Source organism: Salarias fasciatus, chromosome 8 (genome assembly GCF_902148845.1).
Source record: "Salarias fasciatus chromosome 8, fSalaFa1.1, whole genome shotgun sequence".
Taxonomy (NCBI): Eukaryota; Metazoa; Chordata; class Actinopteri; order Blenniiformes; family Blenniidae; genus Salarias; species Salarias fasciatus.
In genome coordinates this window covers 7,460,669-7,476,807 of record NC_043752.1, presented here as the reverse complement: position 1 = coordinate 7,476,807, position 16,139 = coordinate 7,460,669, and the positions used below count along the sequence as shown (strand labels likewise).

Genomic DNA, 16,139 nt, shown 5'->3' with positions numbered 1-16,139 from the left:
TTTAGTGTGACTGGCTTTCAGTGCTGAACTGTCATGTTTTGTTTTCTGAAAACAAACAGTTAAAACAGCTTCAGTGCTGCCTTCAGGAGTCACGTTGGCCGTACAGTTGCAGTGGTGATTACGTATGCATGCCCGCACTCAAACGTCCCACTCAGAATAGTCAAACATTAAACAATACATGGTGCTCATTAATCTCTATTTCTGGGTTTCTCATCATTTCAATACGCTTTGGTTTAAAATTCCAGTCCAGTTTGACAAAGGTCAACCTTTGAAACGTTATATGAATAATTAATGTCATGTGGATAGTTGAAGATTTGAAGAGAAGAATAACTATATGACCACAATCTAACTCCACATTTTCAGAAATGTTTGAATAATTTGCTGCCAAAGTGGTAATTTAGTGTGTAAACTATGGTTTGTTCCCTGATTGGTTGACTCATTATGGATGAAACGATCCCTTCAAACGTAGGCCACTGTGTGTATTAAATGTTCTTAAAAAAAACTCAAGGTTTTGATCAGTTTAGGTGTACCCAAAACAACCTGATATGAAAGTAATCACTTCCCCACAAGGAGAAACTGTGAATATTGCACCTTCTGTAGATGTAGATCAATTTATTCATCCATCCATCGTCCATCTTATGCCGTCTTTACCCTGTTCAAGTAAACAGGCCATGAGAACTGATCCTGGGAAACACCTGGGAAACAGGATTACCTGGAGAAAACTCTCGCTCACACAAGATCTAAACATCTTGCTTAGAAGTCATCTGGATGACCAGTTCAATCATCCTGTCTCTCTCAGAATACAAACTTTCCAGCTCCTTTTCAGTCAAATGCTTTTATACGCAGCATCTTTATAGAACGAGTCATGTGGTCAGATGGAACACGAGTGGAGAGGAATATTAAACTGGCTACTTAAAGTGCAGTGCATGTAGTCATCCATCCGAAGTATGGCTGTCCACTAAGTGCTTGTGAGTCCTTGTGCCTTGTTCATAACCTTGACTCGATGTCTCGGCCTGGAGGGCCACCAAATTGCATGTATAGATGTCTCCATGCATCAGGACAGCACCCGTGGTCAAGTTGTGTGTGAAAGTATTTATTGCAACAAGAATGGAATGATGACAGTTGAAGGGTTCAACCAAAGTGTTTTTGCAGACGACCTTTAAGATATAGGTCCGGTGATTGTGAAAACACAGAAAGGCCTTCCACTCAATATCGCTGACTATCACTGAGTAATTCAAGCATGACTTTCATACCCAAATGGATTGGGTATCAGCAGCCGGCATGAACATTGAGTCTGACAGTAAAGCATGCGGCAGTTACCAAGGCGGAACAGCGCACGTCCGCAACCAAAGACAGAACAATACACTGCAAAGCGAGGCGGAAAATCCGAACTAGACGGCCACATTTCTTGTCAGGGAAGCGGAAGAATTTAGAGTTTAGACGACAACACGATCCAGTTCAGCTATTTTAGGATCGTCGCTGCAGGTTCACATGCTGCAGTGCAGCTACATGTCGCATTCTGAACTGCCTGAACTACAAGGACACTGATGAATTGTGGGAAAGCATTGTAGGTAACATGGGAAAATAATAAAGAAGTCATTTCACAAGAGCTTGTGTGGTTATAATGGCCAAGTATTCAGCCTAGTTTGCGCTCTGTGGCAAGCCGTTTCAGCATTTATTCCTTGTCCTTGATGTCCAACTTAAAGGCCATATACTTGTAAGTTCTTTGTCCTCTTTAGTAAGACAAGTCAGTGAAGTAGTAGAACATCTAAGGTACACTAGTAAAATGAATGTTTTACGAGTTCTGGTTACAGTGCCGTCCACGACGCTTTGCACACCTCCGACTGTCCCTCTCTAGACTTTAGTATATATATATCAACCTTCAGCTTCCATGATGAGGTAACGCCTCTGAAAATTTCAGCAGCATCACGTTGCATCTCCTTTCTTCTTATTCCCTGCGTGGACTGTCACTTACATAAAAACCTGCGCTATTCCACACGTGCACGTAACTTCTTGACCAAGCCGGCAGGGATTGTCAGTCGGCTGCAGAGTTCTTTTTCACATCAGATCCTAGCTCACGAGTGCCAAGCCATTAAATGTGTCCTTGTGGCGAGCGGCCTCTCCTTTTGTGAATAGGAGCTGCAATTCACATTCATGTAACGACATGAAGAGAATTCTCAGCAGCACATCGTCAGTGGGGGACGATTCCTGATCCAGCCTTACATGCTGAAAATGATAACCAACTACTTTGAAAGTATGTAGCGCATGAAAGGCAAGACATTTATGTCGTCAGATACTTATGTCCTGCTACCTTGAAACACAAATGAAAAGGAGGAATATATACAAAGAAAATCCTTTTGTGAGTCACTGTTAAACTAAATGGAGTGGGGGAAAAAAAAGGCCTTTCAGTGTTAAATGTGAATAAATAGCAATAACAGACTGAACAAATTGAAGGCCAATCACATATACAAGCATCTACATGAATATTAATGGGATGGTTAATTCTGAGCAATTCTGTCTGGGTTATCTTGTAATATTTGCCTCTTGTTGGGTTGCATCATTGACAGTATTGCCAAATAACCTCGGGTGATTTTGTGCTTTTATTTCTGTTGGGCATGATAAATTGAAAATGAATTCTGTTCTCAGGTTTAGAGAGTCGAGTTTGTGAAAAAGAAAAAAAAAAAGGCATTAACAGAATGACGAGCACATATTTATCTACCTGCTCTGCTTTAATAAAGCTTTCACGAGCTGACAAAACGACAGTAAAAGACCTTTCAGAAAAGATCAATAGTCATCCAACAATCTAGATCCCACATCGGATTGGCATCTAAAGAGGCCGATTTTAAATTTACTGACGATCATTCGGTTCCACTTTACTTCAAACTGTGCATGATGGGAGTTGGATAAGGACAAAAGTATTCCTTAAATATCTTGAAACTCTTTATCATTGGTTCACAGAGTTTCTGAAAATGCCAGAAGCTCTGCAGAAATGTTTTTCCGTCATGATTTATTGGACTCTTTTTATATACCCACAAGATTGGGTCAATAGTTCGAGCTGTAATGAGCTATTTCTTCATCCGTAACTAAATTGGTATATTCAAGGAGAACACAACTATCTAGCTGCTATTTTGATAATTTGTTTCCCACTTTCTGGCACCCTCACAGAATGTGTGATGTGGTTTCTACCTCCATCGATCTGCTTATTTTTGACGATAAATAACTGATGTATGAACATAGTCTGACAAATGTAAGAAGGACTTTTTGCTTCAGGCCTCTAGGTGCAGTTTAAATTGTACCTGCAGCGCGTACAGCGTGAGAATACCGAAATGACTGAAAGACTCGTCACGCTGGTCTCTTTTCAATCAGGCAGATTATTTGCATGAGTTCATATTGGAAAGATATTGAGAAGATATTTTCACCTGGGAATGTCCTGAAACGGGGGACTACGAAACCTGTTATCAGTGCAGTACCAGGCGCAAAGATAATGGTCAGTTTATTGGAGAAAAGGAGTGATTCACCAGAGAAGAGCTGAGCTCGGTATTCTCCCATCGATAAGTCATCGTCTCACTGCGTTGAGATGGTATTATATGGTTTTGTTAGTCTGTTTTACGGCAGGATAATGTAAGAGTCATGGCCTAATGTCTTTTCTCATGCTCAGCTTTTCAGACAGTGCTGATTGTAGCAGATCCCCTCTGGCGTTAAATTCTGCTATTTGGCACAAAAATGCTTGAAAGTAGGCCACAGCTCACACTCGAGGTGTTAGTTATTACATAATTAAGTTAACAGTGCAGACTGGATCAAACCTCTCACCACATTTCATGAGGATTTTCTGTCTGAGTGATGCAAACCATTCCCAGTTCATCCTCAGCTTTCCGTCACCTTTTAGTCGAGGATTGATTTGAAAACTCTACTCGTGAGTTGCGTGCCTCCCAGTCCATTTTCCTACTGAGATTCGGTAGCTTCATAGCTGAGAGTCACCATAACAGCGACCCAGCTTCATTGTCTGTAAGAATGTCCTTGTATGCAGAAATTTCATTAACTACAGCATACTGTAATTATTTGATTAGCCTCAGGCCTCAAAGGCAGCTGTCACTGAAAACATAAGCTTTTGTATTATTTAGACTAACATAACCGCTGATTAATATTGCGAAGCGCATAATTATCCTGATCACCGCAGTTCATGAAGTCTTTTTAAGATTGCACCACTCCACTCATTTGATTTCTCATCATCAGCTTGCTCCCATTCTTGTTGAATCCCGTCAAGGCCCCAATCAAAGCAATCTGTTGGTATTACCGATCTACAGAGATGTTCACTCATGATTACACTCTCGAATTATAACACTCAGACCCTATGTCTAAAGAAATTATCTTAGTCCCACTGTACAAAAAGAAGCAGCAGCAGAATATTTGCAATTTGCAATCATAATTCCTCCGACCACTCCAAGAAGCGAGGAGAGTTGCCTTGCTGATGGCTGCGCTGTCATACTGTATTCCTCCCTAATCATGAGGTCTGACAAAACCTCACTTTCCTGATTGCTGAAACTCTCAGTGTCGGTTATTTTCACAGGGAAAGGAATATTTGCAGTGAGCGTTGCAGTGAGCAGCTTGCACCCAAATCAGCCCTGCGACTGAAGGAAGTGTGTAGAATGAACAAATAGGATATGTTCTGTTTTCATCCAATCAAATGTGTTCAGTGAAAAGGATCATCATGAGTTTTTTTTTTTTTTTAAATCTCTTCCAGACGGTCCAGGAACAAACTAATGCTAGATTTTAGACAAAAACTATTGCAATTTTTACTTCAAATACTACATTCAGATGTGTTGATCATGATGACAAAAGGTTTTTCCAGAGAAGGTTTCTTCATGAAAACGTTTGGAAGACGAGTTTAAATCCTTCCTCTCACTCGGCTGCCCTTTTATGACCTAATTTTATATTTAAGAATTCACCAGATCTCGTTAGTTGCAGCCGTACAACGTTGGCGGGCTTCCAGGCGTTCTCCCACCATCTGACAAGCGCTTCTGTTTTGAACCTGGATTCAACTATGACTCATGGAAAAGCCTCGAAGGGTTTTCTTGACCTTTTATGTTGGGACAATCCGTTCTGAGCAAGCTCTCACCTGGAAGGCTTCCTCGCACAACCACAACCTGATCATTTGATGAATGTTTGACCATTTCTAGCTTATGAGTGTGAATGTTTCACAGTCTCTGCGTCATTTTCATTTCGACGTTGTTCTTCTCCGGCACACAGATAAAATCGAGAATGGAGACGTCCACCAGAGACGGAGAGGACCACATTCAGGCCTCTCGGAAGGACAGGAGCCTGGGAGCAAACAGCAGGAAGGAGCTGGCCAGTCGGGGAGCAGCTGGAGGCGAATTCTCCTCCTCATTCTCGCCATCACCATCCATAACATTCCAGGTGAGAGCAAAACACAGGAAGCACAAGGTGTGTCAAAGTGATGCTTTTAATAAGAGAACTCTCAAATCTGTTGTCGAAGACAGTGGATGAACTTTTGCTAGTGCAGTATTTTGCTGGGTAGTTTCTGCAATCAACTTCCTTGGTTCAGAAAGAAATGACCAAAGAAATGACCATGATGCCACTGAACCTCATTTGAAACATGATCTCATGTAGCCGAAGTGTTCGTAACAACTTGACAGACAGGCGTTAGCTTGGGAGAAAACATCAGGTCAGAGGACCACAAACATGTGACTTTCAGCATTTCACTACAGTAAACCCATATGGATAAGTCGCCATGGAAACGCGTGGACCTTTGTCTTCTACTCGAAGCGAGAAGACAGATTCATCCCCGGTGACGAGCTGAAGAGGAACTACCGCAAGGGAGTGGGTGACAAGATCAGGGTCATTGACTGTCAGTGAGAGAGAGGGCAGAATCATGCATCATGTCCTACTGTTCGATAAAAATCCAGCACTGTGTCCTACTGTACGGCCGGTGTGGCACACATGCAGCGTGACTACAGCAGCAGTTTAACTGGTGCCACAGAGACTCAGCAGTACAGCTTCCTGACTTCATTTTCACCCTTCAAATCAATCGTTTGAATATTTATGATGGAAAAGTCCCGTCAATCCGCCTGGTTTCCCCTGGAATAAGCCTTGCATTATTGAACACTACAGAGGTCAAACAGATACCGTTCTGTCAGTCCTAACGAGCTCATTAGACGAACCGCCCGTCAGTCAGACTTCAAGCTCAACACCAAATCTGGTCTTCTGGTTTTGTTTTTGTCTCTTTCTCATCCAAGACCATGAAGATAATACAAATTGCACGGTAGAGGGATATAGACAAGAGAAACGGCAAGCGATTTTTCAAATTCTGGCAGCCGATTGTCAAAAAAAATAATGCTTTGTTTGATTTAATCTCGTCAGAAATTAACAGCTTATTAGTTTTTTTGGTTTATTGAAAGATTTTGATTTGACTTTTCATAAAGAATGAATAAACGTCCCTGGACCAACAGTTGGTTGTATTTGTGAGTGTGTGTGCAATAAAATGCTGCATTTTGAGAAGTAAAAGCTCTGAAGTGGCCCTCCAATGATTCAGTAGTGCCAGAAGTGGTCCAAGCCACTTCATCTGAGTTTGAGACGGCCACTTTGTTTTGTTTTCGAAGTAAATTTGGGAAATTCCTCTGGAGTTTATGAATAACAAAGGGGGTAAAAAAGCCAACGCATGTTCACACATATAAATTACAAAATACTTCTCCTGTGCAAACCGTGAAGTGAAATGGACGGCTAACATTGAGCCGTCTTCTGCCTCATCCAGCCTGAAGCTTGGGATGACCTCTGACAGTGTCCTGCGGTATCATTCATCAAGACATACGCTTGTTCTACCGCAGACCGGACTTGTTTTTCCAGTCGTCTGATTGGTTTGAGATCTGGGGAATTCAGAGGCCGAGTCAACACCTTGAAGTTTTTATCACGCTAATCAAACTGCTGCTTTTTATAGTGTGGCAGTTTATTATCACTGTGAAAGAGGCCCCCGAGGAATAAGTAGCTGTGATGAGTCGGAGGAAGTGAACCACATTGAGTTTCCTTTCTATCCTTTGCTCAAACGATTTAAAGTTATTTCCCTTCTTTGCTTCCAAAGATCTGAAAGTCTCTGTTGTTTAAAGCATCACTCATATGAAGATTGCAAATTTTCCATGCAAAAACATTATTGACTGCTTGTCTTCTTTCCAAGCCGACCATTGATCCATCGGGTTTCCATCTTTGGAAAAGTTTCAATGTCAGCTAACCATCTGACAAGACCTGTCCATAATTTGAGAAATGCGTTCATTCTCAGACTCCTGATTCAAGCCTGTAACCATTTCAACAAACTCCAGTTCAAAAGGAGACTCGCGCTGGTGGCCAGTTTGCAGATTGAGGGTGTGCTTACTTACCTTAGTGTTTGCACAAACCTTGATGGAGTTGCTGCATTAGTGTGGTGTGTTTGTGGAAGTGTGAATGCTGCCGTAGACAGCGTGTTCTACATCTAACAACAAGGCTGAATTGGTATAGGTGTTGGTATGTTTGCAGGTGAACTCTGTTTCAAATCGTCAAATAGGTGTCTGACAAGAGGACTAAATCCTTTAGAAGTGTGGTATCCCCACAGTTTCATGTGAAGGCCATCGGTGAGTTCTTAGCTCGTAAAATTACTACCCCAGTGACGCAACATGCATCGTGCTGCATTAAGCTCAGCACACAGTGTTGTTGGAATTCATTTACAGAAGAAACTTCTCTCATATCCAGCTTCCGTCCTGGTTTATCTTTCAATCCTTTGTTGAAAATGCCACCAAACCAAGTCTTTTTTCACATTAAAATTGGAAATGGAGAAACACATTTACATTATCTTCTTTATTATCCACTCGGAAAACCATCTGTTAATGATATTTTACCTTTTCTATAATAGAATATGTGCTCTGTTATGCTTGTTGGTTAAAATGCATTTTATTCTGTTGGATTTTGGAATGTTGCAGCCCTCTAAAAGCAATAAGATGAACCTGTTTGACTCTAAAGTGTTTCTGCAGCATGTATTCATATCATGCAACAGCTGGAAACTCCTCGGGGCCTTCCCCGGTAATCACCCCATGTTGTGCTGCAGCCTGCTGAATGAGATGTTTTGTACATAAAAAGGTAGGCGCCTCTGTCAGACTGACATTACGTTATAATCTGGCAAGCGCCGTGAGCACCTCTGTCCCGGATGTGACGGCTGCCGTTCCGTTATTAACCAACACCGAACCCCTGAGGCATGATTTTGCCCTCGAGCAACCCAGACAGCAGCTGCGTAATGAGCTGCAGTGATCTTCAAGGAGGATCTGAACGCACCTTGACACTCCAGAGACGGGGATGGAGATTGATGGCGATCCCTTCTCTTCAACATTAGAGTTGATCCCTGTTACTGTGACGGATGGAGCAAGGTCACTGACAGTTGCTGCTCGCATGTGGTGTGAGAGACGCATGTGAGATGACCAGAGACATCACATTTCTGGATGGAGAGAGAGCCACAGCACTCTGGAGCAATGTTTTCGCTCTTTTTGACTCACTGTCAGAAGATCCAGGTTCAGTCATGGGCTTTGGCCTTTCTGTGTGGAGTAAGAAAATCAGGGACCGCATGCAGCCCAATTTTATTCTTGAGTGTCCCAAACTGATGATAATAACCTTTAAATTTAAACTTTAAAGTTTTGTTCTTTGTTGTGCTGCAGAATGCGCATGATGAAAGTGTTGATATTTTCGCTAAACCAAACAATTGCAACTGAAAATAACTACAATCTCAACATAAAGCCAATTTTCTCACATCTCCTGGTGGAAAATACAGAGAAATATCCAAAAAAAAACTTTCCGATAGCTGTTGCACGTTTTTACAAATCCACCCTGATTGCATGGCTTTGAGACTTGAAGGAAATCTGAATACTTTGAACAAGACCTTGTCAGCAAATTCAACCTGCAGTAGAAACAGCAACACAAACGCTGCTCCACCAAATGAGCCGGATTTCAAATCGTGAGGTTGCAGGAAGTCCTCGAGCCGATTCCAGCTGACAGCAGGCGATGGTAGGACCCTGGAGAGGTTGCTAATCCATTGAGTACCCGGTGGAAACCGACACAAGCACTGAAAGAACCTGCAAACTTTATACCGACGAGCCAGTGAAGTATGAATATCTTTAATTGACCTGAAGTTGGCTGTCGGGATCGTAACCCATGACAGACACAGTATCTGCTTTAAAACGGGAGAAAAAAACAGTGTGAGAACAAGCTGGCAGGTGGGCTGGTGCTTAGCGCTCCCCTGCTCACCCTGGACTCTGTTTTGGAAGAAATCCTGTCTCATTTGACTCTGATAACACTCGTGGGTGTCTGGATCACATATCCAGCTGTGTGCAGGTGAGCAGCTGTTGTTCAGAAACCCGCGTCCTGTAGCCAAAAGTGCAGACGGGGGAAACTGATTTTATTACCGAGGTGTGACCTTTTACAGAGTCGCACCGCTGAAATCAATCTCAGCCATTACTGCATGAGGAAGGCGTGTGATACAATCCCGGTCGCATTTATTTGAGCAAAACAAAACAAACATTTCTTTGGTCCTGCATCTTCAGGATGTGGGAGCCGGTCGGTTTTCAAAACTCGCTCCTGACGTTGCACTTGCTTCACTCTATGTTTTATTCAAACTCAAGATTTTTCGGTTCACACATTCTCGACTGACACTTCCAGAAGATTGAGCCAGAAGGCAAAGCGCACCCGCAGGTTTCCAGTAATGGTGCCTGTCCGGGATGGGGCTGGTGAGACGTTGATTGGAACCGGCGGGCTTTGTCATCAGAGATAATGACAGGTGTTCGATTGCGGCGGCGCGGTCCCCAGGGCTCTTTACATCAGCATCTCCCTTCACTCTTCAGTTACCTTTGTGCTGTTTTTCCTTCCTTTATACACTCTTTGCTGTGTTTGAAATACCTCTTTTTTTTTTTCCTTTTTTACACCATTGCTATCTTTGTCACCTTTTCATGACAAACTGATGTAGGCTATTAATAAAGTTGTGTGTAAGAAGAATCAAACAAAGATGAGAAGCATTTGAAATAAATCATTTTTTCAAAATCAGCAGATGCCATTTTAGTTTTTACTATACAAGTATTTTATTGGTAATTGAAAGGCTCAAACATAGTTTGCATGCCTCGCCACAAGAAGGCACTGTTGGTTGTTTTTGTAATGAAACCCAACGAAGATTCAAATGGCAGCTTAGGTAAGGAAAAGTGTTTTGAATTTAATCAGTGCAGTTACATGCAGTTTTCGATGGCAGTGAGTAAACAGCTCTGCAAATGACTTGTGGGCATAATTTCCTCCTGGATGCTCGCGCTCATCTGTTTTTCCAACGGGAGCCGTGACCAGAAAAAGCTCAGAAAATCGGAATTTGCATGTTTCGGCTTTGTATTAGCCAAGCCGATAATGGCATGGCAGGTCGTGACTGCACGTCAGGAGAGAGGCTGCCTTTCTGTAGATGGGTGCGAAATGCAAAAACAGCCTGTAGATGTGACTCTGCTCACACAAACACATGCACATGCAACCACACACACGTTTCAGATACTCATGGATACGTCGCACTCTGTGACCTTTTCAGCTTCGGTTTGAATGGTGTGTAGTTTAAGTGTGCGCGACAGGCATAACAAATGAGACATCAGAGTAAAGGGAAGCTGCACAGGAAGCTCTCAGCTATTCAAACCCTGAGGTTGGGGGTAGTTTTGAAATCATGGATTCAAATGGAGGAGGAGAGAATCATGAGCAGAAAATCATCACAGCTGAAGATTAAGGTCCACTTTCTTCTCTTAGCGATCAGGAATAGATGAGTAGTAAACACACGGTGCATGTGTCAGACCTGAAACTTGATTTGCTCACAAGATTGAGCACTACTGCTTACTTACTGAAGTCCTGAGCTAATCTGGCAATTTTGGGGTGTTTCCACTAGGATCACTCTATATCCTTCGACTTGTTGAGCATGGGTGACCCTGCCAGGAGTTCTAGACCTGACATAACCAGCATAGCTCTAGGGATTATGAAGATATGTAAACCTTCCCACCATGGTAAGCTGGTGATCCCTTGAGGACAGGATCACTAAAATCCTACGCCATAAATGTAATGATTCAAATGTGTCCCTTTATTGTGGAATTTCATCGTTTTCTGTGTACTTTCATGGTTTTCCTTCCACTTCCTGCCACAATCCAGTTTCTGTGGTTATCATGTGAATCTATATTTTCTGACGATGTGGGTCCTGTTGTGGACTGACAGTCTGTTATCCCTGCTGATGTGGATGGAGCAGGTATGAAAGATGGACGGACTAATCCTTTCTTTCACCTCATGTTTTATTTGCTCAGGGTTTTTAAAGATGTCTTTTTGAGTTTTTGTTTTTATGTTGTTTTACCTACAGAGGGCTTGGCTGTTGGAGTTGGCTTTGGAGCTATAGGAAAGACTTCATCTGCTACCTTTGAGAGTGCCAGGTAAGATATTATGAAAGCAAGTACATACTCATCCGAAGGAATCGATTTGTGCTGTGGGTGATACAAGTTGGTTTGGTTGCCATGAGTGGTTTTATAACAGGCGTTTATTCAATGAAAAGGAAATAGTCGCTATAAAACTTGATTAATTCAATGTGAAAAAATAAAAAGGGATTTTACTTCCCTGTGGTTCAGATTACTCTAAGAATGCATTGAGGTTTTCATCCCGCGGCTGTTATCCATCCTGTCCTGTGTGCTGCTGACAGCTAGTGGTTGCACCGTAGAACTGTCAGTCCAGCCCAGCCTGCCTCTCCAACCTTCCCTGGAGCCCATGTGCCTGTCACACAGACACTTCACTGCGAAGCTTTTGAATACACTTCACTTTAACCGTGACCTCTACCTTTTCAGTTTGCATTCTCATGTATGATTAATGATTACCTGTAAAGTTGTAAAGTCTTACTGAGATGATTTACTGGAAATAAACAAGAGATCATTCTACATAAAGTGACAGTCCCATGTCTTTCAGATAAGGCTTAGAAATTTGGCACTCAACTCAATTAATATCTCAATACGTCATCAATTAAACATGCCCAATCCCTTGTTACCTTTCCTGCAAATGTATCTTTTTTGTGGTCATCCTCTTTGCAAACGGTGACAGTTTTTTATTGTAATAGCAAGTTGTATGTCACACATTGTGTGTGTGTGTGTGTGTGTGTGTGTGTGTTCTCGTATTTCTATCCTTGTTGGGGCCAAATGTCCCCACAAGGATAGCAAAACGTGGAACGACGTGCCTTGTAGGGACCTTTTTCCAGTCCTAAGTAGGAGAAACAGTGTTTTCTTGACCATGTTGTTGTTACTGAAAAAAGTAAAAGTGCAAAAACATTTCTTTAGGGTTAGGCTTTGTTGTGGTGTGGGTTAGGGTAAGGGTCAGGGTTAGGGGCTAGACATGAATGGGAGTCAATGGACGGTCCCCACAAGGATAGAAATACAAGACTGAGCGTGTGTCTGTGTGTGTGTGTGTGTGTGTGTGTGTGTCTGTGTGTGTGTGTGTGTGTGTGTGTGTGTGTGCGCGTGAGTTCAAGTTAAGCACGAGAGAATGGCAGTTGTTTGTTGCATTCTACTGAGACCCAGTGGTCACATTGTGGTACTGCAGAAACAGTATTCTTCAATTACCAAGACTTATAGTTTTTTTTGCTTTCTAAGTTAAAGCTGTGAGGAACAGTGGTTCTGTTTTGATGCCTAGTTAACTTCATAAAATCAAAGAAGAACAAAATCAAGCCAACAGCCATTAATAGATGCAAAATTAAGTGTTTATTTTTTTCTTTCAGCTAGACAAGGTTGCCACAATTAAGTGACCAGACACTAATCAGTAAACCACCCCAAAATGAAATAAGATCTGATATGAGGATGACAAAGAACAAAAGATGGGAAGAAACCCTGTCTTACACTGTGGTACATTTGAATAGGCTGCTTCCCTGACTTACAAACTAATATTTAAGGAAGTAGATGGGGACTATTGGCCCCACCAGGGAAAAAGGAACAAACAAGAAACCAATGCAAAATACTGAAAATGTGGCCAATGACAGCCTCAACTGAGGGACTGAGTCTCGTGGTCAACCTGCTGAAGAGAAGCGTCATGTAAAGCAGCATACGACAGAGAGTGTTGACTGTGACTGTAAAAAATAAACCTGGAAAAATATGTTTCTACGATAACATCTGAGCTGGGCATCAGGACGAAGACACTATATAAGCAAAATGGTCTGGGAGGACCAATGATTTTTCTCAGTTATATTTCGCGAACCATCTGTAACACCATCTGTTGCTAGGTCCTGATATAAAAATCGCCGTTTTGGCGCACAAGTGTTGGAATGTTTTCTTGTAAATTGGAAAAATAAGTATTTGCCCAAGTAATCCGTGGTTCAGAAAAGAGTGCCTCAACTACTTTGTCTTCATGAACGTGTACGACACACTCGTGTTGAATTTCAAGGACTTTTGGATTGTCAGACGAACTTTTACTCTCGAGAAACAACACTTCACAATTCCATTGGCTTTGTGGCGGGCAGATCTTGAAGCAAGCATGGTGTTCTGGAATGATATGAAGAACAGTGAGTACATACTCCTTGTATTTGTTAAGAAGGACATTGATGTCTTGCTGGTAGAGTCTCGCTGCTTGAATGGCTCTGGATCCAGCTGCCCCCTGTAGTCGAGCCTCGTGGATCAACATCTGGGTGTGGAAAGCAGCTCCGTTCATCCACTGCTTTAGAGACCGAGAGTTTATGTGTCCGTCCACCAGCATGGAATTCTTTGCAAGTAAAGACAAGTACACAGTTTCACAGTGTTAGTACTTATGTGCAAAGACTGAAAGGTTGGGATCAACTTTCAAATCCAGATTAAAGAACCCGACTGGTCTCACCTTGAGCCGTGTGAGCTGGACACTGAGATCAGCCTCTATTTGCCGGGTTGACTCTAACTGAAGCTTCTGGTTCCCCAAGTTGATCTGCAGACGTCTTAGATACTCCTCCATCAGGTCTCGGACCTTCACAGACGACAACAAGAGGATGTGTGAATTCACTACAGAACCAAGAAGCAGCACTAACTTGTGACCCTCCGTACGAACAACATCATGTCCTTTCCGGTTCACTGGATTTCATGTGAATGGATCATTTTCAAAACTTTGCCGTGTAAATGTGAAACTTTTCTTTCACAAAAATGTGTTTCACTCGACACATCGTCATGTAAACAGGGACCATCATTTTATTCACTGAATTTGAGAATCACACTTGGAATTGATTTTTCTGTGTTGTAATTTAACTTAATTAATTTAACGTCCTGTATCTGATTTTTTACACATCAAACAGTATTTTGTGATTGATTGAGAGCTGTGGATGAGCAGCTGCTCACTGAGTAGAATTTAAACCTTGACTAGAGATGATGAGGAATTGCAGATTATCCATGATTTTTTTCATTGGCCTTCATTGAGACTGTCATCCACAAGAAAATTACCACATTGGTCATTTTTACATACCTCTTGTGTCTCCATTTTCCACCCTGTGGTGACCGACAAAGAAATGTGGACTGACATAATGGATTGCATTGTGAGGAGTTTATTTCAGAGTCCAGTAGTCCAAAACCGAGACACAAGAGGCTGCAGAGTGACAATGTATAAAGCACCTTGGCTTCTGAAGAGAAAGCCTACATTTGTCGATGGAAAAGCATTGTGTAAACTACAATGCAGTATTATACAACATAGAACATTTGCTTGCCCCATGATTGACATTGTACTCAAACAGTTGCTGTTTATAACTGCTATTTGCTCAGTTTGCTGTCGTGCCGTCGTGTCCATTTCAGGGACTGAAAGTGAACAATGACCAAGACTGTAAGTCTTGTTCATGGCGACATGAGCTTGGGGCAAAAAAGAAATCCTGCATGAATATTATTTATTACTGTAAAAGGCCTGTGAAATTGAAAGTACTCACCTCTCTGGCTTTCTCCTGGGCAAACACCCTCTCTATCATCTCAGCTGTCCCCATGGTCTTTTTATTCATGGCCTTTCCAACTATCTCCAAGATCATGGAAATGACGAGAGCGCCCAATCCCACGGCATTGGGCACCACGGTAAAGCCACTCAAGGATTGACCAACTCTTTCCACAGCACTTCCAAAATCTGTCAATTCGTCACGATACAAGACCTGGTCTCTGTAAGCATTCAGCTCTGCAGTCGAGTTGAGTCCAGAGAATCTCTGCAGGGAACTGAGAGGAGATGTCAGCTTGTTAAATAGACATTTCGATCATAATTAGTTTCAAATGAACGTTATGTACAGTAGCTTTGACAAATCTTCTTCCAAATATTGGTCAAAAATATCAAATTGTTTAGATTTGACAACAAGTGATGTTTTTTTGTTTTTTTTCCTGAATTTTGGGTGTCAAGTTGCCAACCTGTCAATTCCAAAACCCTGCCAGTGGTCTGAAGACAGCAGTGCATCGGCATATCTGGTGTAGTTGACTGGTTGCACCTCTGACGATGATTGTTGTCCCATGTTGATCTCTTGCTGTTGTCATGGAAAAAGCCAAAAACAAAAGAATCATCTGAGCGCAAAAATTCTTCTGTGCTGATCATATCGGACCAAAGACCTTCGTATAACTTGTTGCATTGAAACAACATAAATTCCCCATTAAGATTAAGAGCCAACAATGCAGCATGTAACCCTTTATATAAATTCTCCTGTGCCACATTTCAGCAGAATAGTATTGGAAGTTGTTTTGTGGGCAGATGACGTCTGACAACATCAAGCAAAGAAACCGTGTAGTCTTATGAAGCCAAAAAAATATTTACTTTTGTTTTTTAGGTTCAATGTCCTACTGTGTGCTTTTACTTTGACTGAACTTTCTTCATGGCTTTCTCTGTGTTTTAGCTCTATTTGTGTCCATTGAAAACATCACATCAAAATGATACAGCTGTTTTTTTTTTTAAAAGAGGACCAAATGAAGCGTGAATTGAGTAGGTTGTTGTGAACAGTTCTTGTCAGATAAAAAAGTACGATCCATGGAACAACTTCCTGCTGCAGGGTGACTACCAAGAACACAACACAAGGACACGTTCAGTGGTCAAACGTTTAATGTGAGGGCTGAAGCATGAATCAAACAGAACACAAATAAGTCATTAAAAACTCATGAACCAAAGATTTG

The 16,139-nt window shown here is 42.0% G+C and overlaps 1 protein-coding gene across 2 annotated transcripts in view; it reads left to right on the top strand.

Annotated features, from left to right (window-relative positions):
* LOC115392880 (zinc transporter ZIP11-like) overlaps positions 1-16,139 on the top strand; it is a 70,041-nt gene that overhangs the window by 21,824 nt on the left and 32,078 nt on the right. For both annotated transcript variants that reach the window (XM_030097540.1, XM_030097537.1), the window contains exons 2-3: positions 5,248-5,415; positions 11,387-11,456. In XM_030097540.1, the coding sequence (XP_029953400.1) occupies positions 5,248-5,415; positions 11,387-11,456 (238 nt within the window). The remainder of the gene's footprint in view (positions 1-5,247; positions 5,416-11,386; positions 11,457-16,139) is intronic.